Genomic DNA, 24268 nt, shown 5'->3' with positions numbered 1-24268 from the left:
TTTAAAACAAAATAAAATAAAAATCCCCCCCCCACCCCCACCCACCTACGTGATGTTTTTTTTTACTGCATTTCAGGACCACAGGACTTCTTAAAAATATGGAGTTGTTTTCTCCATTTGATTTGTACACGTATTAGAAACAAAACTAATGTCTGTATTAATCTTGATTTGAAGCTTTCGTGACTGCAGGAATTCATACTCTTTGGTTCTTTCGGTAAAGTGACGTAGATAGAAAAAATAACTAATAAATAAATCACGACGTATATAGCCTCCACAAACGTCTATAACCTTTGGTTGCAGTAGCTCTCTCGCTACATTTCCTCCTCAGCAGTCCGCCTGCTGGATTGTTTCACCTGAGGACGATGGCTTGTGTTGCTATCGAAACGTCGTGATTTATTCGTTATTTTTTTTTCTATCTACATTACTTTACCGAAAGAACCAAAGAGTAGAATGTCCATATTGTTTAAGTAAAATGTATCGTCAAACCGTTGATAAATGAGGACCGCGCTGTCTGAAAATGTAGCTTAAATATAAGTGTAATGCTTTTACAAATGCTGTATAATTTGTTTATAAGAATACGGTCAGAAACATCAGATTAACACGTCGAGAATTGCGAATATTTATCGCAATTCGCACTCGGTACACTGTCAGCCAATCTGTGGCGCTGCCGAAAACGTTGCACAAACAACACAATCCGGCCACTCCAATTGATGCATGCGTGTGTCACAGTAACGAGAGTGAGACGACGGACTGCCGTGCCATCCCCCGGTGGCCAAAGCTGCGAGTTGGTGGGGCTCTCTTGACAGCCACCATGAGATGTTTTCAACAGTACTGGGTCACCACCTGACCGGTTGCCGCATTACCCCCCCCCCCCCCGAGCTGATAATGTAGTTACGGCCACTGGTGAGTAACAGGCAATGCTTTGTATCCGATGGGAACACGCGCACGCACGCACACACACTACTACTGCTGCTATACATTCTTTGTTTTTTTTTTCGGTTAAATCACGTCTAAAAATAAAATAATAAATTAAAATAACATATTACGACGTTTCGATTGCAACACAAGCAATCATCATCAGGTATAAAAGAAATAGCAACAAAAATCTAACTAGAAAACTATAGACAGACATACAAGCAGACAGACATCACAACGGCACACAGAGAGAGGACACAAATCGGCACAAAGAGAGGGGTCGTTTCTGTGACGGTCCCTTAAATATAGAGAGGGGGGGCTGGGACGGAGAGAGGGAGGGGGCAGAGAGAATTAGCATATCAATGAGTGTACGGCAACGTACTGCTGTTGCAAGTAAGATTGCTGCTATACATTCAAGGGGGTTTGGACCTTATGCTTGCTCGGAAAACCAATACCGCCGATGGAACCATCGAATCCGCGTGCTTGCCGTCACGGCGACGAGTGGCGCGTGCGTGCGTGCGCGTGCACGCGCGTGCGTGCGCGTGATGTTGCAACGGCGCTGATCGAGCCCTCCCACCTTCGGGCAGCCCGGGTCGCACGCACGACGCGACGTCTTCCGGGAGAGCTGAAGCTTGGACGAGGCTGCAGCCGAAGCGACAGGCCGACAGGCCGACGAGCCCTCGACCGCGCGCGCCAAAATGCTTTGCCTCTTTTGAAAACGCTGACGCAATGCCAACTTTTTTTTTCCCCCCATGTTTTTTATTTACTTTACGCAGGAAGGCTTAAGTTTTTGCGGGTAGTAGTTTCCATCCATCTCACACCCACACGGCCAAGGACGAGCATACAGGGAGTAGCGAGGAGGAAAACATTTATTATTTAGCTATTTCAATGTTCGTCTTCATGGAAACTGTTTTTAAAGTACCCAAAATTAGCGACATTTACTTAAAGTAATTGATGCTTATCTACAGTGGCACATGTATTGTTTAAATGGCCATAAGTTAAGTGTGAAGAGCACAACAGGTTTCAATAAGAATTTGTAGTTGGGTGAAATGCCTCTCATCCGCGACCATGTGGATGGCTCTATTGCATGCAGATCCTGATATCCGCATTTATCTGTGTAAGTTGCTCCTGTTATCTGCACAGCTATCTCTGGATATAATCCCCAGGGTCGCAGGACGAAATTGTTGCCACTTCCAGAATACATCAACGAGTCATTATCAGCAGATAATGGTGGATAATATAAATAACTTTGTGTACGCCTCGAACGTGAGAATCAACGCACAGATACGATACATTGCAACCGATTAAATGATGCAAATAATAGGAAGAGTGGATAAGTGGCAAACAGATGAGAGGTTTTCATCTATAGAACCACAACACATTATATATCGGACCTGTATTTAATTAGATTATATCATTTTCTTTGTTATTCCCTTATTCTCAAAAGTCAAGTTAGCAAGGCCTTGCGTTGGGACGCTGTCTAAGAATGCAGCGTGGAATAGTAACGTGAGAATGTAAATGATTGGCGACAACAAAAGGCGAATTCTTTTCCGTTTTCAGCAGTTGACATGGGGGCCCCACTGCGAGAGCGTCTTAATTGGACCGAAAAAAACAAGAACATGGTGTCAGCAGCGGTCACAACGAACCCGCAACACACAGCAGTTTCGCCAAATTGATAATCGGAATGACATCGGCTTAACAAGCACAACGGCGCCAAGGGCCGACACCAAGCACACACACACACTCTCACTCTCACTCGTGGCCTCAGCTGTGAGCCCTTCCAACGCAGAGCAAACCACCGCTTTCCAAAAATCGGCATTTTTGTATCGACGACAGAGCCGTCGTCTCCAGACGGAACCCGTCTGCGCACCCAACCTGGGGCCTGGCGTTGTTTTCATCGCCGGAGCAGGTGCGGCGCCGTCACAAAATGACACGGCGGGCGACGGACACGCGTGGCTCGTCAATAATGGAAAGGCGGCGACACGAGCGTCAGCATTTTTTTGCCGACGTGCGCAGAGCTCGCGGATTATGCATTCAAAACAAACATTTCCATTACGTGCGGGGGGGGGGAATTAAATAAGCAGCGTGCGTTAAATAAAATAACACCTACGTAAATAAAAAAATGCAGTCGTCACATTGAATGGGAAGACGAGCTCTCTACGTGATCAGAAATGTAAAGGTGGTCAAAGGTGCAGCCCCTGCAATTGCTTGCTCACCGCTGGAAGAAAAGGTCTCACCTCGAGGGAGGAGCTCCAGAGAACTGCTCGAGTGGGTACATTGGCCTACGCTTTCACGCTGGCCAGCTGCCGACCGACTAACTTGTGGTGTTTCCAATTACACTGCTCGGTGGACAGAGGAGGAGGAGGGGAGTGAGGGCGGATTTAAGAAACTTGCCCAATTGTTGTGTTTGCCATGTGACGTGATCGACTCGGTGACCCCCTGGATTGCAATTCCAGCGCGCTATCCATTAAATCTCACCGCGATATCACCGCTACGATTATCGCACGACTGTGTGACGTCCGTACTATGTAGAACTTCTTTCGCGCCGTACCTAGCCAAAGCGTGACAGGTTTGACGAAACTGTGTACAGCACGAGTGAGCTTGGCCGAGTCGCACGACGGGGTGGTCACCGAGCAAGGGCACCTGGTGAGAATGGAATGTGCCCACAAGCCATCACACTACGTTTGCCTGCGCCTCTCGCTGTGTGCGTACTCCTATCGGCAGTGGTCTATGGTAAACGTTATGTAGGCCAGGCTTAGTCACAAACCGTACCTCTCCATAACAAAGGCCCAGCCTCTTAAGCCTCACCTTACCATATTAATAAAAAAGTGTGCCGTACTTGGCCCTTCCCCCTCTCCAACCATTATATATACGGAGTGGTAGCTCTTGCAATCTCTCATTTACTTGATACAGCTGTCGTGGCTGTGACGGTTCCACCTGTGTTGCCTCCGAAACGTCGTGATTTTTATTTTATTTTACTTTTATTAATTTTAATGTTTTACCTACGTGACTTTACCGAAAAAAAACCTGAGAATATGAATCCTTGCAGTCACGAAAACTTCAAATCTAGAATTATGGTAAACGTCTCAATGAATCCTGGGCTTCTCGTAGGTCGACTCAGCCTCAAATGAATACCTGGTAAGGCGTGTAAAAAACAACAACACAAGGACCACTTGGGCGTGGTGCTGACCATACTACCCTCTCGTACACCCTGCCGGCCTTTGTCGGTGCCAATTGCACACTTGCCCAACAGTCTATGAAGGCGACATGGGGGGGGGATCTTGGTCTTTGCACAGACATATCCGTTGCTTCGGGCCATGCTTGTGACCACACGCTTCAGGTCCCCACCTCCACCTGGGATGGGGTGCAACTATCCATACGCGGACTAAAGTGACGTTTTTCACGCGCACTCGGTAATTATGACTCCTCCATGTTGGAACCATAGCGACACCCCCCCTGCCTGTCAAAGGACGTTCAGCAGCGAAGGGGGCAATAATGAAATTGCGAGAAAATATGCAAACACCAGCACGCAACAGTTTGGAAATATTCCCGTCGCAAAGGGGCACATGGAGAAAATGTATCAATCTCTCCAACGCCTCCTCACATCACAACGTAAGCAGCGTGTGTGAAGGATTGCCCGTTTCGGGGACAATCGCTCAAGAAAAACACAACATTCTGCCAGCGGAGAAATACGTCGCTCTGCGTATCTTCATGCGCGCTGCAAGGAGCGCAGCTGCAGAGTTCACACTCGGTTCATTCGAGGCTTCACGAGAAAAAACAACGCTCTAATGACCGGTCATGCTCCAGTAAAACACAGCGATACTGCCCAGCCAGTCTTTACCAGTCACTCGGCTATGACTGAACATTCCGATGAAACTCTTTGATTCGGTGGGCAAATTAAAGGCCGCGGTCCAGTTCCATTTCCCTCCGTGGCTGTTACGGTGTTGCCTATTCCATCGCAGGAACTTGACATATGGTGTCACCTTGGGGAAGCATTCATCCAGCAGTGGATTGAGCGTGGCTGATGTTGGTGATGATGATGCTGTGGCGAGCACAAGTAGCATAAAACAAACAAGTTTCGAGTTTATTGTGTCAAAACGGATGAGAACCCAAGATGATAATTGCTTGTTTACCCTTTTATCTGGCAACAAAACTGACACCTTTTTTTTACAAGGAGTCATGTTTGCATTGACCACAATACCTGCAGTCGGAATGCAAACAAAAAACATAACTCTGATAATGTATGCACTGTCCTTGAAATTGATGCATACATTATCAGAGTTGTGTTTTTTATTTGCATTCCGACTGCAGGTATTGTGGTCAATGCAAACATGACTCCTTGTAAAAAAAGGTGTCAGTTTTGTTGCCAGAAAAAAGGGTAAACAAACAATTATCATATTTTGCTACTGGCAAATGAGGTTCCAACGGTGAGAACCCAAGAGACCAGGATGATTTAAATTGCAAGTGACCTTGGGCATTGAATATTTTGTTATTTTCAAATGTTTCAAATGTGAACCCTGACACCGGCATACAATGGCCTACTCTTGAGAACGACGTCAGAGGATCTTTAACGTCCACTCCGAGGCAGACGGTGCTAAGTTTTGCCGTCATCTTTACACTCGCAGCAATAATCAAGGGGGCTGTCGGACATCAAACCGTGAACCTCTTCAACAAGCGGAGAACACGCTACTACTAGACCATGGCACTGCCCAATGCCACCAATATGGTTAATTGACAACGATCTGGCCAGTTACATGAAATTCCAAAGTTAAAATTTTCCCGAGTAAAATGTAGTCATCATTCCTTTAGTCCCACCAGGGCCGCGTGGTAGACCGCGAATGGACCGCGCAGCACAAAGCGCAGCTGTAATGCACTTCTATGCTTCCCACCTCGACACTCCGCACGTTCGCCAAACCCGCGATGAACCAGCGTTGTTTAAAGGACGGTCAAATAAACCCATCGCGATCCGCATGGCATGGGGACGCCATGTGGACTTGTACGCGAGCACGTTTTTTTGCGAGCATCTGAACAAGGGGTAGGGGGGAAGGGGGGAGGTTCGCAACGGAGAGAGAGGGTGCCGTGCATGCCAAAACTGGCGCTCAGTTTTCTTGGTTCTTTCGGTAAAGTCACGTAGAAGGGAAGTAATAAAATAATAAAACATAATAAAATAATTCTCACTCAGACGCTGTCTCCCCGACAGACCTGGTCTTCACCTGAGGACGGCCGCTTGCGTTGTGGCCGAAACGTCGTGAGAATTATTTTATTATGTTTTATTTTTATTATTTTATTACTTCCCTTTCTACGTGACTTTACCGAAAGAACCAAGAAGATGAATCCCTGCAGTTACGAAAGCTTTAAATCGAAATTTGGCGCTCAGTTCTTCATTCAGGTGGCACCAGCCAACTCGTGCTGCAGACCGCACTGGGTGCTGCCCCATCGCAGCGCTGCGAACGCGCTGCGATGAAAGTCGACGTTGTACCACTCACAACCATGTGAAGTGTTTTGCCCCCTGCGTGGGCTCCCTGTGCACACAGCAGGTGCAACGCATTAAGGAATGGTTATCCAAAAACGATGGTGGGAGGGGGGGCGGGGAGGTTGGTAGGGTACCGGTAACAGCTCTCGCTCTCTCTCTCTCTGCCTGCTGTTGAACCCCATTTTGCTGAAGGCGGGGGATTGCCTATGCATCGCTGAGCCGTAAAATACTTCCAAATACGACGGTGGAACCAAGGTCGCTTTAATTATTTAAGTCCACTTGGCCTGCGCCCACCGGCGTGAACGAGCAATTAGCGCTCACGGCAAGGCCCTGCCGGCAAGCCTTCGTGTTTACCCGTTTCCAAAGCAACAGCATTCAACGTGTTGACATTTTTTTTGTTTAGAACGACATTAAACACCATCCTCTCCCCCCCCTGCATAATAACGATGTAACCACGCTTTGCGCACAGCAACACCGCCGATGGATTTCTAATCCGGCGTTTGGGCTTCGCGCAAAGGGCAACGGGGGCTCGAAAAGCGGACGCAGCCGTCGGCCGATTCTGCAGAAACCACCGCAGCATCACCCCACCGCCGCCCGTGCCTTGGTTGGCTTCGTCCAAACATTTGTAGGGGATTCATAATCAACGTTTTTGGGTCAGATCGCGTTATTTATAAATGTGTCGTAACCCTCCACCACCCGACACGGCCAATCAGCAAAAAAGTGTCACGTTGACAAAAGACAAATAGTTCACCGCTTTAGCCCACCGGTGTGTTGAAGCGTGAAACCACAACATTTACAATTTTTGAGTAGTACGACGTTTAGCTGGTAATTGCATCCAGCACCATCGGGCAATTCGCCAGAATGGTGAGGCTCTGCTCTTGCTCCCGGTCTTAAATAGAGAAGCAGCAGCAGGGTGACGTCATCATTTGTCGGGGATCCTTTTTTCTCTCTTAGGAATCAAGCTTTTGCCGTGCTGTCGCGACGTGCCAGTCGGGACATGTATGATTAGTTGTAGATGCAATTACGGTTCTATAATATTACAGAAATTCTGAATTTCGATGGCCCAGTGCCTTTGGTACCCTGCGTCACCACGACCCTTAGTTAGATTCTCGCACATGGCTAACGCGAGTGGCAGGTGATCTCTCAACCGGTCCTGGGCCTCCGTTGTACCCACCTGCACTGACCATGGTGGTGAAGTATGGTCAAACAACCCCCCTCGCCAACCCAGCATAGGGAGGTATTCATTTAGCAGTGGATTGACAAGGGCTGTAAATTGTTATTGTTTCAGACGATTTAATATTTAAACAGCGTATGACTAATGGATGGCATTTGTTTAAAACAAATTTGATTGAAGGAGCTGCTTCCTGGAAGGTACTAAGCGAATTTCGACGTTTTAATATTTCTGGAACGTGTGTTGTGACTACATTGTTGTAATAAAGTGAAATACTTCACTGGGCACAGCTGTCTTCAAAGTTCATAGCGCCCAGCACGGCAGCATTCCATCTGCACGTGTTCCCTCCCACACACCATGCAACCACGCTGGAAGCAACGGTGGTCGCGACTCGTTCCTAGAGATGCCCTCTGGAGGGTACGTTGGCCTACTCTTCCATGCTGGCGAGACATCTTGAACGAGGTGCGGGTGTTACCCACCATACTCTTAGTTCTTTCGGTAAAGTCACGTAGGTAAAAAAATTAAATAAAAATTAATAAAAATAAAAAAACAAAAACAATAAAATCACGACGTTTCGGAGGCAACACAAGCTTCCGTCTTCAGGTGAAACTGCCACAGCAAAATATCTGTATGAAGTGAAGAGAAGTCCCAAGAGGTACGACCTTATGTCGTGGTGGAGCCAGGAAGCGCCATGGGGGAGGAGTTGCGAGATGGTCAAGTACTGCTGTTGGAACGGAGCCTTTTTAATGTAGATGGCATATATTAAGCCAGCTAGGATCAAGCCGCCTTTTGTTATGCTGCTGGGAGGGTAAAATAATTAATTATTATTTACTTTTTTATTAATTTAGATTTCATTTTTTACCTACGTGACTTTACCGAAAGAACTAAGAGTATGAATCCTTGCAGTCACGAAAGCTTCAAATCTAGAATTGTTACCCACCACTTTATCCCCACCACACACGACCTGCTGATGGATTGAGCGGCACCCGTTTACGGTTTTTAAAATGGATCCCGATTTGGCAATGAAAAGGACAACATTGGCTTCTTTGGTCCATGACCAAACCACCCTGACATTGGCCCTCCTCTCATCATACAGTAGCTCAGAAGTCTGTTTGTACAGTACTTGATTCTTGTTGGGTTGAGCCTGGTTAGGGCGCAGCAGTGGCGAGATGTTAACTACCTCGCCTGGTATACAGGAGGTTGTGGGTGCGATCCCAACCCTGTATCCGCGTCCTCCGGTTTTTCCTTCCACATTTAGCAAGATGCGTTTAGACTGTTCGGCTGCTATACGTTTGCACACGAGCCACTTCGTTGGCCTATCATGTGTGGCCAGGTCGCTTCTGAAAAATAACTAAATAGCTCGTAAAAAGAGTTTTATTTTCATAGTTTTAGTATTTTAAGGGGAGACCGGTGCTGTTGGCCATGCTCTGCAAAGTGGCCATGAGATGGCAGTGCAGCGATGGATTCTTGAACATACGTGTGGAGCTCTGAGTGCTCGCCACACACCAACGACTCCTTAAATCAAGAACAGAATATTCATTTACACTCGAAAAATCTGATGCGCTATGAAGAAGCTATTTTTCAGATGTCCAGTAGGAGCGAGTCAATTGGCCAAACTGCACAACCCTCCTATAAAGAGTTCCGAACCTCCATGAGGCTTTTCTGGATTAAAGGACACACACTGATACGAGTACAGACATCGCAGTGAGCTTGCGTCGCGAATTTGCTCAATAGCAGCACACCCTGCATGTCTTGCTCCAAATATAATACATGCCACACGACTGCCTTTTTTAAGTTGCACATCGACGCGTGTGCACGGGGTCATTTAAACCACCACCGCGCAGAGCCAACGACAGAGCACCCGGACGATAGAGCACGGCCCTTGTAGAGCCGGCTGGCATGGCTCCGCAGCTCACAACACTCGTTCATTCTCTCGGGCACGTCATTCAAGAGTTGTGTTTTTTGGAGGCTCGCTGCTGGCTACCTCGGAGTAGAGTTCCGAGGCGTACGCACGCTTCGTGGACAAAGGTCAAGAGCTCATCCAGGAGAAGTCGCCAACGACTGCCAGCTCGGTTGGCCCATCCTCCGCCGAATGCTTTACTACGGCACACAAATATTTTGCTGCGATACTTAGACCGCATCCATGGCGAGTGGTCGCCTTGCAGTGGAGATAATCACACCAAGTAGGGCAGCTTTGGAACAGATGATTTTTTAAGTGTGAGGTTCAGCATTGGGACTGCTACCCTTTCTGTTATTCTTGCACAACCTTCGGCATGTACGCCTGTTAAAAAGAGCAATCCAATAAACTGTGTCGCAAATTGGGACTTCGAAAGCGGCATCATTTGGTTAATAAAAAAAGACATCTTCTTTGATGCACGGTCAAAAAGACGTTTGTAATGTACCCACATTGGCCACACCGAACCACGCTTACTCGCTTTTAATTAAATAACCGAAGTTTTATATTTAGAATGTCATATCATTTACATTATATTCCGCGCGATGATGCTTTAAGATCACAAGGTATTAAGGTTGGATCGAGAGTTCCAAATATCATACGAGCTGTTTTATTTGCGTTCCAAAAAACTAATAATCCCACTTAGACAGCAGGTAAACCGTCTATTATTTATTAAACAAGTTTTCTAAAATATCCATATTACAATTTTCTTAAGATTGTTTCTATCCACTGCCGGATGGAGAACTCATGACGCCCTCTCCATCTCTCAATCCGTCTCACTCCTGCACGTGAGCCGATCTCATCGCTCCATCTCCATAGTGGTGGGCTCCCTCTCCAGTGTGCGCCAATCATCTAGTACCATCAGACCTCCTTTACCAGTGGCAAAATATAGTAATAGGTTTTTACCCTTTCATCTGCTACAAAAACTGACACCTTTATACAAGGGATCATGTTTGCAATAACCACAACACAAGCAGTCAAAATGCAAACAAAAAGAAACAACTCCAATAATGATATGCACTGTCCTTGAAGTTGATTGGTCCTAGCACCATTCCACCAACCATCTCATACCAAAGGACCACAATCCCCTTCCAACTATGCGTCATGCCTGGGCCAAAGCCCGTTAAACTTTCCTTCATGGTGACTACGAGTCCGATTTGACTGCGCCCAGATTCATGTGTTCATCTTCCCACCTCTCAACATTATTACAATTAGGCATCTTGCCATGCTTGTTTGAGTTAAAAAAACAAATAAGGCATTATTCCATAATTGCGGTCTTGCATTTCATTGCCGTGCAAACATTCAGTAACTCGTGTAATTCTCCTTTGATGATGTCCACAGTTGTGTCCCTACCTGGTCAGGGAGCCTTCCCTCTTCATAATGTGAAGAGCAGTGGTCACTTCCTCAAGTGTGACACATGGAACATCCTCATCATAAACAAAAAAATTATTTTTGCATATATAATGCATATATTTTTGTTATGGAAATAAAATATCTCCACAATGTTGTCTATCGTGCAACATCTTGCACTTGAAAGACGACTGTTTGTGATTTAGCATTCACAAACTTCCTTTTTGCTGCTTTCATGTTCCCGTTGTTTATTTTGTGACATCTTTAATCAAAGTTGTTGTGTTCTGTGACTTGTTTTTTTTCTCCTTTTCCTAGCGGTTTTAAAGAGTTCTTGGTATTCTATGTTATGTTTGCATTTTCTTTCTTGTTTTTATATCTGTTCTCTCCGTCATCATCACGTTTCTTGTGATGCCAAACAGCTTGTTCTTCATGTTCTGCATTTCTCCCTACACTCCCAATTTCAGGGCACCGTCCACCACAACGTTTAATTATTTACTTGATTTGTAACGGTGACATCCATTTCATAATTTTGCATCTTTGGATTTGAATTTCAGCCTTATAATTGACCTATATTCTCGTCTCTGGGTAAGCACGTTTTCATGTCAACAGATTAAAATATTGAACTACTTCAAACGCCTCCCCCCCTTTCCCCCGCTCATCCCCACAATTTCCCTTCACCAAGCCACCGTGAGTAGCGCCGTTTCCTCTGCCTGAACAACCATCACGACTAGCACGGCACCGGGAGACACCTTCATCCAACGTTGGACGAACAAAAAATTAACCCGTAAAAACAAAGTTTTTTACTATAAATCCTTTATATGCGTGGCGGCTAGAGTCCTCTCGTCCTCTGGCTTGAGATGGCTGCCACCTATGGGTCAGATGATTGCATTGCACCATTAAGCAATTCGTAATTAAATATAATATTTTTGTCCTAAAAAGTGTAACATTTTGGAAAAAAAATTTCACGAACATTAATTGTCACGCACAACGAGTCTGTGTGCAAAATGTCAGCTCGATTGGATCACGGGAAGTGGGTTAAAAAACGACCGAAAGATTTGCACGGTCCTAAGCAAGCAAGCAAGTGAACTTAATATAAAGGATTTAAAAAGACCGCAAATTATGTTGTACGGAGAAACTCCCCACCTCTGCCGTAACATCTGGCCATCATGGCAAAGTAGACTAAATTACTCTCTGGAGCGTCTCTCTTGAAGCGATGCACCTTCACCTGCCCACTGTTACCGCGTTAACAACGCACTGGACCGGCGGCGTCGACTTGACCGCCGATCCATGAGCGGCTATCTGCGCGAGATATCGTCGCCGAGATTTGGCCAATCCTCCGGGTGTGCCCGACGCCGATTTCTGCGAGAAGCAGCCCCCCCCCTCTCGCTCACGCAGCAATGTAAACAAATACCCCCGGGGGCCTCTCGCGCCGAGAGCAACTAGACACAACACAGGTACAACACACGTGAGAAGCAGGCGGCTTTGCACGGAATGTCACTCGGCTGTGAATGAACGTAAAACGCCTTTTCGGGTTGGTTTCCCACGGTCCCGGGGTCTGCTTACAGCTTTTGAAGGACTTATCAGCAATCTCTTATCGTACGGCTTTTGGCAGACCAAGTACGGTATTTTAATTTAGATTTTTTTTTTTGGATCCGACCGTTAACACTTGTGCCATTCCGAAGAAAATCTCATCGCGTCACGCCGCGTGCCTTGCCACCCAAGGCCGTGGTTTAAAAAAATTATAATCCACTCTCAGAGGCTGAAATCGCTCCTCCTCCACCACCCCATCTCTACCAATGCCCCTGGGCATCCGAGCATCTGGTGGCGACCTCAATCAACCCAGACAGCGCTCAGAGGAGCTGACGGCCAGCGCCGAGTGGCAAACAGTGGCGTAGCGGAATCCTCGCAATGGCTTTATTTGTATCTCTATTCATGAGGGCAAACAAGTTTATTTTGGAGCAAAGCGAGGCGGCCCGCTGGGAGATCAGTCTCATGGGGGGACCGGTGGCCATTGGAATGCTTCAATAATTAACAAGACTCGCTGGGGGCTACTTTTAAAGAGTAAGGATATTATCGGTTGAGCAGAATGCAAAACAACGAAGATGCCAAAACATGCCTGAGATAGAATGACAGCAGCAAAACACCTTCGGTTATGGCTAACGTGTATATTTCACACGTGCAGAGCCAAAAAACACAGAAACGGCGACAGTTTTTAGGAGCACACAATATGCACGATGCGAGCATTTTTGTTGTCGTTAAAAATGCCATTTTTGATGGCACGACGAAACATTTGAAATGGAAAAACAACGCAACAAAACGAAAGAGACACAAACCCAGCGAGTAACGACGGCAAGCAAACAAGCAAACAGAAATCACGCTGGAATGCCCGAACTGTGAATGGCACAAGCAAGCGGCCTGCCCCGTACAGTGGCACCAGCACCACCCGCAGAGGCACGAAATCGACGCGGGTACTCGCCCGACGGGGCCATCCACCACCTTGTTGTATCGCAGCACAGCAGCATGCCGTGCACACACGAGCAGATCTTCTGCAGAAGCGAGTAGAAACCCATGTCTGCCGCCGTTGTCGCCGTCGTCGCCGTCGTAGCAAAGGGACCACCCACCCCCCCACCGAAAAAGGTGTTCAATATCCAGGGAGGGAAGGAGAGAGAAAATAATAACAATGCTGCGTAACGTAAAGCACGAGCACGCAGAAAGGAGGAGGAGGAGGGGGGGGGGGCACAATCCTCAGAGCGAGGTTACGAACACGTCCGGGAGACGAGGAGCAGTACGAGCAGCAGAAGGAGGAGGCATTTGCTCTGGCGCGGTGTTGCCGAACCGCCGGCAACACACGAGTGCGTTGCGCACACGATGCCAGCAAGCCCGATGTCAGCTATTGCAGAGGCTGCCCAAGACTGCAACCCCAGCAGATTGTGAAGGGAGCACAGTGGGGTACAGTGCGCAATTGCTGGAGCGGTCATCCCGTCCTGTGCGTCCGAGGGCAACGCAGCACGTCGAGCCGCTCGGCACACGGGCCGCTCCGCATCGATTATGATCGATTCCCGCCCCCCCCCCACCTCTCTGGGGTGGTGGTGGGTCGCAATCTTGCACCCTTCATGCGCACAACGCTTTCTGCCGCCACTCAGCCCTTTATCGTTTCATAATCATCATGATGATGAGGAGCCGTTGGCTTTCTCAACTGCTGAATGAGAAGCTTCACCCACCAACACCACCACTCACGATCCGATGCGAACGACATCAACGCAATCACACTCCAGCAACACGAACCGATATCGGTCGCTCCGTCTCCACGATGGTCACGCCCTCTCCGACTCCCCAATATTCCATCAAGGCGAAATGGTACCACACGGGGTGGGGTGAGTGGTGGGAGGATGCACTCGGTTTGAGGCTGGTTTTACACACGTGTGCTGCATGCACTGTGATCTTCTCTATCCAAAGGAGGACATGGTGAAAAGGTTAGAGGGGATATGAATAACAGACTGTGGAGAGAGGACTTGGAGCAAAGACAAAGATCCCCCGTATGGCTTTGACGGGCAAGTGCTGTTAGCGAGCACCTATGAATTCCGGCATGGCACTCCGAGGGGGTTGGTGACCAGCACCATGCCCGACCGCCTTCGTCTCCCCAGTAGCGATGTTTTTACACACCGCACCAGGTAATCATTTGAGGCGGAGTCGACCTTGAGGAGGCCCAGGACCGATTTTGATCATCGTCACCGGTGTTGACCGCGAGCGGGAAGCTTCCCGTGCACTTAGAGCCCACAGTAGTGGGACGAACGCTAAAAAAAAACCCAACAACGGCCGTGGAGCAGCGGCTCAACACTCGCGACCAGAGCCTTACTCTAAGCCCGCTTTCAATAACCGACCACAATAAACACGCGCGCGCGTTCCGCGATGGACCGGTGGCAGGAGGACAAAGTGCGCCCCTTTTGCCGCAGCGGTGGGGAGCGACTGGAGTTGTGCGGATCGTGAGCAGATTCAGCCGCGTGCCGAGTACCTCCGATGGCTGTAGGCGGCGCCCCCTCGATTGTTGGATCCACACGGGGCCGTCGTGGACAAGCAGAGGAGATAAAGCATTTTCATGGCGCAAGAAAAGAAGTCCTGGCAGCACGCGGGGGGGCAATGTTTCATTCGTGAAGGGCGAGCGAATAAAATGTCCTCGGGGCTTGGCACGGGTTGAGGTGGTAGGCTCCCTGGGAATAAATTCAGTCCCAGCTTTTGGAAGAACAAAACAAAAACAGCTCGCACTACAAGATAGCCTGGTTTTTTTCTTCGTTCAGATTTTTTAAAAAGCATAAAACTTGTTGTCCACTGAACCTTGGTGCATACGGCGTTTGTATGTGCTAAAAAGAACGCATTGTACACGTTTTAAAAATCGTAAAAAAAAAAGTTAAAACCCCTCGTGCAACTGCAAAATGGCAGCGTTTCCTTCCGCGCACTGAAATGAACTTGGTGAACATCTGCCCAAACTGGTTATGATGTCTCTGATTCAGGAGCATGGAACTCGAACGTCGTCACCACCTCCTCCTCCTCCTCGCTGTGGATGCTCCTGGGCTCCAGCTCAAGAATAACCTGTTGGGGTTGTTTTCCTTCACCCCCCCCCCACCCCCATGGGTCTATAGGCCACCATAGAAGCTGGTGCCACGGGTGGTGGCAACTATTTAGGTATACCATCTTCTGTGTATGAATTATTCATTAATGTGGATTGTGATAACAAACTTGTTATATAAGAGTCATTGCGTAATTAACTTGTATTGGTGATTTAGAGACGCTGATTTCAAACGCGACATTTTCCATCTCAGGTGGAACCAATTTTTTTGGTATAGCCCAAAGGACGACATTCTCTGCTTCAGCCGAGATAAGCCTCTTCTGAAATGCATTAAGCCTCACAGGGCCCAAACTGCAATTTCCTAATTGCGTTTCACACTGCCAAGTCTCCCCCTCCCATAGACCTGGAGAGTGGATACTGCTTGTGTCCTCTGAACGAGCCATTGTAATTTACTCTGGGGAAAAGAAAAAAAACTGGTGTTTGTGGAGATAACATGTTTTTTTTTACGTGCCCAAATATATTTAAAGATTGGAAATTGTCTGTAACTGCTTCCTTCCTGTGACCCCAAACATTGGACTCCTCGGTGCACCCCCCCCTGATGCGTAATTTTGACGATGACAATCTAACTACAGTGTGGTCTCGGAGGCCTTGTTACGAGCTCCGAGTTGTTGACTACTTAGTTATTCCCCAAATAAAATGGTTTAACTTCGTATTTTTTCAGCCTCCATTTGAAAAATGGTAAAAATGGTCATGCCACTATCGAGTAGTTATTTAATACGAGCCATATTTAAACATCTACACCGCACTTGTGAAACTAAATCAAACACTTACTTGATGTAACCATGTATTCATCACGTACGTATTTTTGTGCGGAAATTAAGCTGAACTATAACTATGGACTTTAAAAAAAAATTTGCCTGAACCCCATGCGTAAAGGTGCAGCCCTACAATTGCTCTCTCACTCAGCCGCTGGTGGAAGGGCCTCCACTAGAGGGAGCTCTAGAGCGCCCCTCTAGAAGAGGGCACTTGGTCTAGTCTTCCATGCAAGCCAAACGTCTTGGCATAAGTGGGAGCACCCACACTTAACCCCACCACAAGTGACCTGCTGATAAACTAACTTATTATTGTTGACGGAAAAATACCGGAAGACTTGGCATTTATTTTAAGTTTTAATGCATGTGTTAAACGTGAAAATCGCACCTGTGTCATTGAAAGACACGGCAAAAAAGGGCAAGTGGCAAGCAAATCCTAGCATATTAGGAGGAAATGTTTGGGTGAATGTTAAGCACAAGAGAGAAGAACAAACAAGTCGAGGTCAGCTGATAATGTACATAAGCACATGTTCCAAAGCATAAGCCACTCTCCAAGGCTCTCTTGTGCATGTTGGCTTTAAAAGCCTTCCTTCTTTCCGTACTGGCAAAGGGGCACGAGCATAATATCTTCTCCAAAAGCCTTTGCACATCTGAGTTATAAAGGCTGATAGAAAACGCAATGAGCAGACATTCCTCAATTTTGTTTTACGTTTGTAGGAGCTCTGCATTTTTCAAAGAGTGAGCTTTATAAGAGAACATTACATGGGTCCTTCTCGGTATTGATTTTGGCAAGATGAGATTGGGCATGGGTGCGGCAGTGGCGAGAAGTCAACTACCTTCACTGGTATGTAGGAGATCGTGGGTTCGATTCCTACCCTGGTGCCTGTATACTTCGAGTTTGCATGTTCTCCCTGTGGTCACGTGGATTTTTCTCCGGGTCCTCTGGTATTTCCCTCCACATTGAGAAACATGCGTTTAGAGTATTTGGCTGCTATACATTTCCACGCGATAAGCCACTTCGTTCAGCTATCATTTGTGGCCAGGTCGCTTCTGAAAAAGAGCTGTATAGCCCAGTGGGCCTTACCTGGGAAAATAAAAAAAGCTTTAGTTCAGTTTAGTTAATGGGGAGTACCGTACTCGTTTGCACACTGTGCAATAAACCCGGCCACATGAGTTTGAGTCCTGGCCACAGTCAACATCAGTGGCGAGTGATATCTAAACCGCCTATCTTTCATCAACCAGTACTGACCAGTGCAGTAAAAAGATGATGGTCAACAACCCTCTGTGGCTGTTATGACATGGAAAGGCCTTGATCCAGCAGTGGTTTGACAAGCGGCTGTATATATTATTGTTATTGTATTGTAGATACCGGGTGAAAACTGTAACGGTGGGAGGTATATGTGTTGCTACATAAGAGAAATCAGCTGAGTTCAACATTGTGGTTCAGGCTCATTCGTATGTTTTGAAAGAGACATCAACACCCTGGCAAAGTAATATGTAACTATAAATGCACCAACCCTGACCTTGCTCCCACGGGTCATCGAATCTCACGATCAATACATCAGAACGCATAGGTGGCATTTTGATCCATCATGCAAGCATAGGCCAAAGATATCCCTTTCACTATTTGTCTCTGCTTAGCCACCACTGTGGCCCAATCGCAAGGCAAATGCAGCGCTGGCAAAAACCATATCCACAACAGCCGATCGATGGCAGCAAGCGCATGCAGTTACATCCAACAACCTAAAACCCCGTGTGCTGTTGTGACGAACACAATGAAAATAACACCGAGACCAATTAGCTTGTGTGCAAGTGCTGGGTGGATTATCATATCACAGAATTGTGAGCGACATCAGCAGACTGGGGGAGGCCTTAATCCAGCAGTGGATTGACCATGGCTGATGATGATGATGACGATGATGATCACCGAGGCAGGCAGCGGTGACGAAGTGGCTACCACACTGCACTCCAGACATGGCAACCTGGGTTCGAGTCTCAGCCACAAGCAAGCGTCAGTGGCGAGCGATATCTGAATCGGTCACACTCACCCACCCCACCACCTTCACCAACCATCACTAAACAGCGTGGGGAATTTTCAAACAATCCAAATAGTCGAAAGGCATAGGGAGGCCTTCATCCAGCAGTGAATTGACAAAGCGCTGTCAATAATTATCACTATTACCACCCTGTTGATGAGCATAACCTTAATGGCATAGCATAGGAGACCCATTCATGCATTTCGGAATGGGTCTTGTTTCACCACAGACTGAAACTGAGCTGTAAACTTGAGATGGTTCGGGTGCTAACAATACAGCCGCAGATTTTTATTGGTAATCCAGTCAGGATGATTTGTTTGCATTGTCCTGTCATGACCAAATTGAAATATATTTATATGAAATATATTTTTCAAGATAAAAAAAAGTAAAGTATCGTGGCAGCACGTCACGCAATAATGAGTTCCGCATTTGTGTTGTGCTGCAATTATATTTAAAAGACGAATATATTCTGCTGTTGCCGATTTAGCTCGTTGTGTCATGCGTATCAACGCCCAACGGCACATGTGAGCATTCTTAACTCCGAACAGAAAGGCAAGGCACGCGTTCAAAAACAAACGTAAACACGCCGACAAAATTCAACACAGGCTATTGCTGCCCTCTGCTGTTCGTGGATGTTTAAACAACCATTGGTTCAGTTTGTCTGTGCCAGGGTTTCTCAAACTCCGGCCGAAGGTCCGCCTTTCCCATGTTTTTCCCATTCTTCTCCGTTCAAATTCAAATAAAGTCCTGACACACGACACACACCTCATTCTGACTAAACAATAACCCCACGTGACGCTTATTAATCAGCTCGAGAGCTGGGCTCAGCGATTATAATCGGTTATCACAGTATTCGACTACTACGCCAACTTTTCGGATTGATAGATCGGCTAATCGAATATCTTGAAAACAGTGTGATAACAAAGTAATTATTCTGCTCCCAGGTGTGCCACTGGACGGGAGGTGATGGGCAGGGCGTGGCGATGTCATTGGCGTCATCAGTTGCGTCACTCTGGGCATGGATTGCAGGGGGTTTCCAACCTTCCAAATGCAGGATATTGTAATTTTTCAAGAGGGCCCGGTATAATAAACCACGAAAAAAAAAGAGTCCATGATAATGAGTCAACGATTCGACTTAAGTAATTGTCCCGCTCTGTATGTCACGTGGGGCGTCTTTCACAATCATCAAGCGTGCGCAGCTTGCACGCTCAGTCTACAATTTGGGGTGAACTTGGAGAGACATACCCTGGTGGGTCGCGGAGTGGGCTGCAGTCGGGAGGCGCGGCAAACTCCACGCAGCCGGTCACCTTGCTAGAGGAGAACCCGCACTGCAGCCACTCTCCTGTAGGACGCACTGCATTGCAGTCGGTGACGGGGAAAGCCAAGGTGCTGAAGAAGTGGCCAATCTGAACTAGTTCCATCAAAGCGGTGGGTGACAGGATATCAATGCCACCGGCGGGAAGAGGCGCATTCCAGGCGATTAGTAAACGGTCGGCAAACCTCCCGTGGGGAAAAGAGAAAGAAAAAAACACGCGGTCGAGGCTGCCAAAGGAAACCTGGGGAAAATATGCACGGCCGCACAGACGCCTCTGAACGAACCCCAAATGCACGGAAAATGCACAGCACGTGGCCCGGTTTTGTTTCGCGTCGGTTCTAATAACAGTGAACCTTGCTTTGCAGTGTGCCAGCAATGGCTTTGCCATGTTACGGCGCTATAGAAATGACCATCATCATTATTCTTATTATTTGCTCCAGCTGAGTAGAGCGATGCAATTTTAACACCGGACAATGAAACATTGCTGTAATAATAAAAATATATTTAAAGCGTAGGCTTTCGCGATCAATTTGCTCGCATAATTTATTTATTTTTTGGGAGGGGGGGGGAAGATCGCGTGAGTGAAATTTGTGTCGTACAACCCTCATCCGCCCGACGCAGCCAATTAATAAAGTTGTCACGTGATGAACAAATGTGCTAATTTATTATTGCTCCAGCAGCGACAGTTTCTGGGACAGGACAACCACAGTGGTGGACTGGCCTGGCCCCACACCCTTTCACAAGCCCTGCAATGACCAGCGTGGTGAAGTATGGTCGTAGATCCCACATGACCAACGCTGGTATCGGGATACCTTCATTTGCCCTCCAATGCACCGGTGGTGCTGCTGCAGCAGTAATAAATCAGAACGTTTGTTCACGTGATGACTTTTTAAATTGGCTGTGCTGTGTTAATGTTTGTAACACACACAAGGGACCGATCATCTATATATATTTTTTTAATGCAATAACTCAAAGTCCAGAAAATTGTTGGGATTTTTTAAGCCCAACTTTACATATTAATAACATAATAAAAACTAATTTACAGGCCTTCGTAAATACACTGCTGATTGAAGGCCTCCCCCCACAATGTGCCAATCATTGGAGAGGGGGGGGGAGTTGACCATACTTCACCACTCTGGTCACTTCTGGTTGTTGAAGGAATGGGACCCAGTGCCTTGATTCAGAAATCACGAGCAGCTGATGTTAGCCGTGACTGGTAATCAGACACAGATCGTTAGGTTCAGGACGCGGTGTGCGCGAACCACTACACCACTGCTCCCCTTCCAATAACACAATATATATGTACAGCTGGATGAAGACCTCCTCACACCGTGTGAGTCATTGGGGCTATCTTGCCCTACTTGAGTCAACTGGTCGATGTGAGTAAGGTGAAGAAGGCAGAGAGCATAGATGTGTGAGCATTGCAATAGAATACAACAATATAGTTCAACAATATAGTTCAACAATATACTGGTAAGAACCTCCTGGTTACACCAGCCCACAGGGGATTATTGTGTCCGTCCGTCGTGCAGGGAGGGGCTGGGTGGGGAGGGAGGGGCTGGGTGGGGAGGGGAGGGTGGGGAGGGGCTGGGTGGGGAGGGTGGAGCTGGGTGGGGAGGGGAGGGTGGGGAGGGGCTGGGTGGGGAGGGTGGGGAGAGGCTGGGTGGGGAGGGTGGGGAGGGGCTGGGTGGGGAGGGTGGGGCTGGGTGGGGGTGGGAGGGGTAGGGCTGGGTGCGGAGGGGCTGGTCACCCCGTGGTGCCCTCATAAAACTCAACGTTTAACCTACTCACGCCGGCTTGTGCCCGCCCTCACAGTCGGGCATATTTGCGGAATACACCACGCCGCCGTTGACCCTGGCCATTGACCGAGCAACCCAACGTTCCTACCAGCTCCCTCCGCAGGAATGTGTTAATACAACAACAGAGCACAACAATAGAATAAAACAATAAAGTACAACAATGGAAGGTCCCTCTGCTGCCCACAACATAGCCCCGCCCCAGCCGATAACTGCCGCCTTGTGCATGGCGATCACCAGGACTCTACAGACGCACACCCAGTCCACGCATGCATTAATAGTTCAATAATGTGTATAGAAATTGCTAATTGTACACACGCGTGTGGGTGACGTCGCGGGTGGCTTTGCGTGCTGGGCGACGCAGTGGTTTTGTGGGCTGTGGGCTATGAACCCAGCGACCTGAATTTGACCCCAGGCCACGGCTCCCATCGGTGGCGAGCGATATCGGACTCCGTGAAGCATCCTGCCTTTACGTCACCAACCGACACGGACCGCCACGGTGGCGAGATGTTAACTACCTCGCCTGGTATACAAGAAGTCGTTGGTTCAATCTCGACTCTGACGCCTGCTGTATATTGGGAGTTTGCGTCTCTCTCTCTCCTCTCTCCCAGTGGTCGCGTAGATTTTTCTCCAGGTCCTCGGGTTTTCCACTCCACATTGAGAAACACGCGTTTGGAGTATTTGGCTGCTATTCATTTCCACGCGATAAACCACTTCGTTGAGCTATCATTTGTGGTCAGGTCGCTTCTTAAAATATAGCTCTATAGTTCAGTGGGCCTTACATGGTAAAATAAAAAAAGTTTAGTTCAGTTAGTTTAGTCAAGTCTGGTCAAACATCACCAATGACCAACACGGCGTGGAGGGACGTTCATCTAGCAGTGGATTGACAACCCCCCGATACAAACAAAACGAAAAATGTGGGCAACAACAACAACAACAATCACGGAAGGCGACGACGACAACAACAAACCCCGACGCCAAAATATGTCGACGATTTCACTTTTGGCAGCACTGCAGAACGCGTGACAGCTCCTCCGCACGGAGGGAGCTTTCACCGCGTGCATATTCAAGCTGTGGTCCTTTGACCCTCGCCAGGGACAACAACAACATCAAGTGGCAGCGGCGGTGGCATCGCCCGCACGTCGCAGACGGTGGAGCGAATGGGCACGGGGTCCATCTGGAGATCTTGCGTGTAATATCGGGCTGCGATTCATGTGCCACCCCCTCCCCCCACAGATGCGGGGCAAGGAAAATGGTATGAGGAACGGCCTCCGTCTCGAACACTCACCCCTAATCGCTACCCACTAAGCCCTAACCCTGAGCCTTAACTCTAACCTTTGCTCTTTACCATAAACCCCGAAGCCTGACCTCTAAGCCCTCACTCATCCTAACCCCTAAATCTACACCCAAACCGTAAACCGTGACTAAATAAGTGGCATGCCTTCATATTTCATCAACTGAAAAGGCGAAATGGTAAGCACCTACCTGAGAAGGCTCTCCGATTGAGCGAAACATTATTCTGAGTGGTGGATAAATATCCAGCGGGACAGAGGTCTTCTTGGTTCTTTCGGTGAAGTCACGTAGAAGGGAAGTAATAAAATAATAAAAATAAAACACAATAAAATAATTCTCACGACGTTTCGGCCACAACGCAAGCAGCCGTCCTCAGGTGAAAACCAGGTCCGTCGAGGCGACAGAGTCTGAATGAAACAGCACACGAGCTTGGAGCATATATATAAGCTGGGCGCCTTGACAAAGGAATTTGCATATCAAGAGGAATTTAGCATATTTAAATGCAGGAATGTGATTAGCACTACATATGCATGTGCATTATGCAGGATTAACAGCATCAAAGGGAGCTGCAGTTGCTGCTGCTGCAGTTGCTGCTGCAGTTGCTGCAGTTGCTGCTGCTGCAGTTGCTGCTGCAGTTGCTGCTGCTGCAGTTGCTGCTGCTGCAGTTGCTGCTGCAGTTGCTGCTGCTGCAGTTGCTGCTGCTGCTGCAGTTGCTGCTGCTGCAGTTGCTGCTGCTGCTGCAGTTGCTGCTGCTGCAGTTGCTGCTGCTGCAGTTGCTGCTGCAGTTGCTGCTGCTGCAGTTGCTGCTGCTGCTGCAGTTGCTGCTGCTGCAGTTGCTGCTGCTGCAGTTGCTGCTGCAGTTGCTGCTGCTGCTGCAGTTGCTGCTGCTGCAGTTGCTGCTGCTGCAGTTGCTGCTGCAGTTGCTGCTGCTGCAGTTGCTGCTGCTGCTGCAGTTGCTGCTGCTGCTGCAGTTACTGCTGCTGCTGCAGTTGCTGCTGCTGCAGTTGCTGCTGCTGCTGCAGTTGCTGCTGCTGCTGCAGTTGCTGCTGCTGCAGTTTCTGCTGCAGAGGTCACTCCACGAATCATTTCCCTCTGAGCGCCATGTTTCTCCAGTCGTGTTGTGGTTCACTCCACACGTGTCACGGAATCGGAGTGAAATCACAGCCTTTTTGTCAATCAACGGTCGAATGAAGGTCTACCGATACCAGCGTTGGTCGTGACCATACTTCACCACGCTGGTCATTGCAGGGCCTGTGAAGGGGGTGGGGCCAGGCCAGTTCACCACTGATGTTATCCTGGCCTAGAAACTAACGACCTCAGGTCACCAGGTTCATAAGTTCAGTGCACAAACCACTGCTCCACACCCCCCCACCACCACCGACGACGACGACGTCATTACAGTAGCAACATTCATATAAAAGGTCAAGGTCATCAATAGATCTGTGGCTACCATTAAACATGAACACATTCCTGCGGAGGGAGCTGGTAGGAACGTTGTGTTGCTCGGTCAATGGCCAGGATCAACGGCGGCGTGGTGTATTCCGCAAATATGCCCGACTGCGAGGGCGGGCACAAGCCGGCGTGAGTAG

At 48.0% G+C, this 24268-nt stretch overlaps 1 protein-coding gene across 3 annotated transcripts in view; it reads right to left on the bottom strand.

Moving 5' to 3' along the window:
- LOC144720327 (MOB kinase activator 2-like) overlaps nt 1-24268 on the bottom strand; it is a 53220-nt gene that overhangs the window by 13162 nt on the left and 15790 nt on the right. The window contains exon 1 of one of the 3 annotated variants that reach the window (XM_078597008.1): nt 14876-15458. The exons of 1 other annotated variant lie outside the window; for it this stretch is intronic. In XM_078597008.1, coding sequence (XP_078453134.1) covers nt 14876-15174 — 299 coding nt within the window. In that variant the 5' untranslated portion in view covers nt 15175-15458. Of the gene's footprint in view, nt 1-13359; nt 13866-14875; nt 15459-24268 lie in introns of those variants that run through there. One more of the 3 variants, XM_078597009.1, reaches the window with a different exon arrangement.

The sequence above is a fragment of the Lampetra planeri genome, chromosome 8 (genome assembly GCF_965212315.1).
Source record: "Lampetra planeri chromosome 8, kcLamPlan1.2.h2, whole genome shotgun sequence".
Taxonomy (NCBI): domain Eukaryota; kingdom Metazoa; phylum Chordata; class Hyperoartia; order Petromyzontiformes; family Petromyzontidae; genus Lampetra; species Lampetra planeri.
This window is presented reverse-complemented; position numbering and strand designations above follow the sequence as displayed.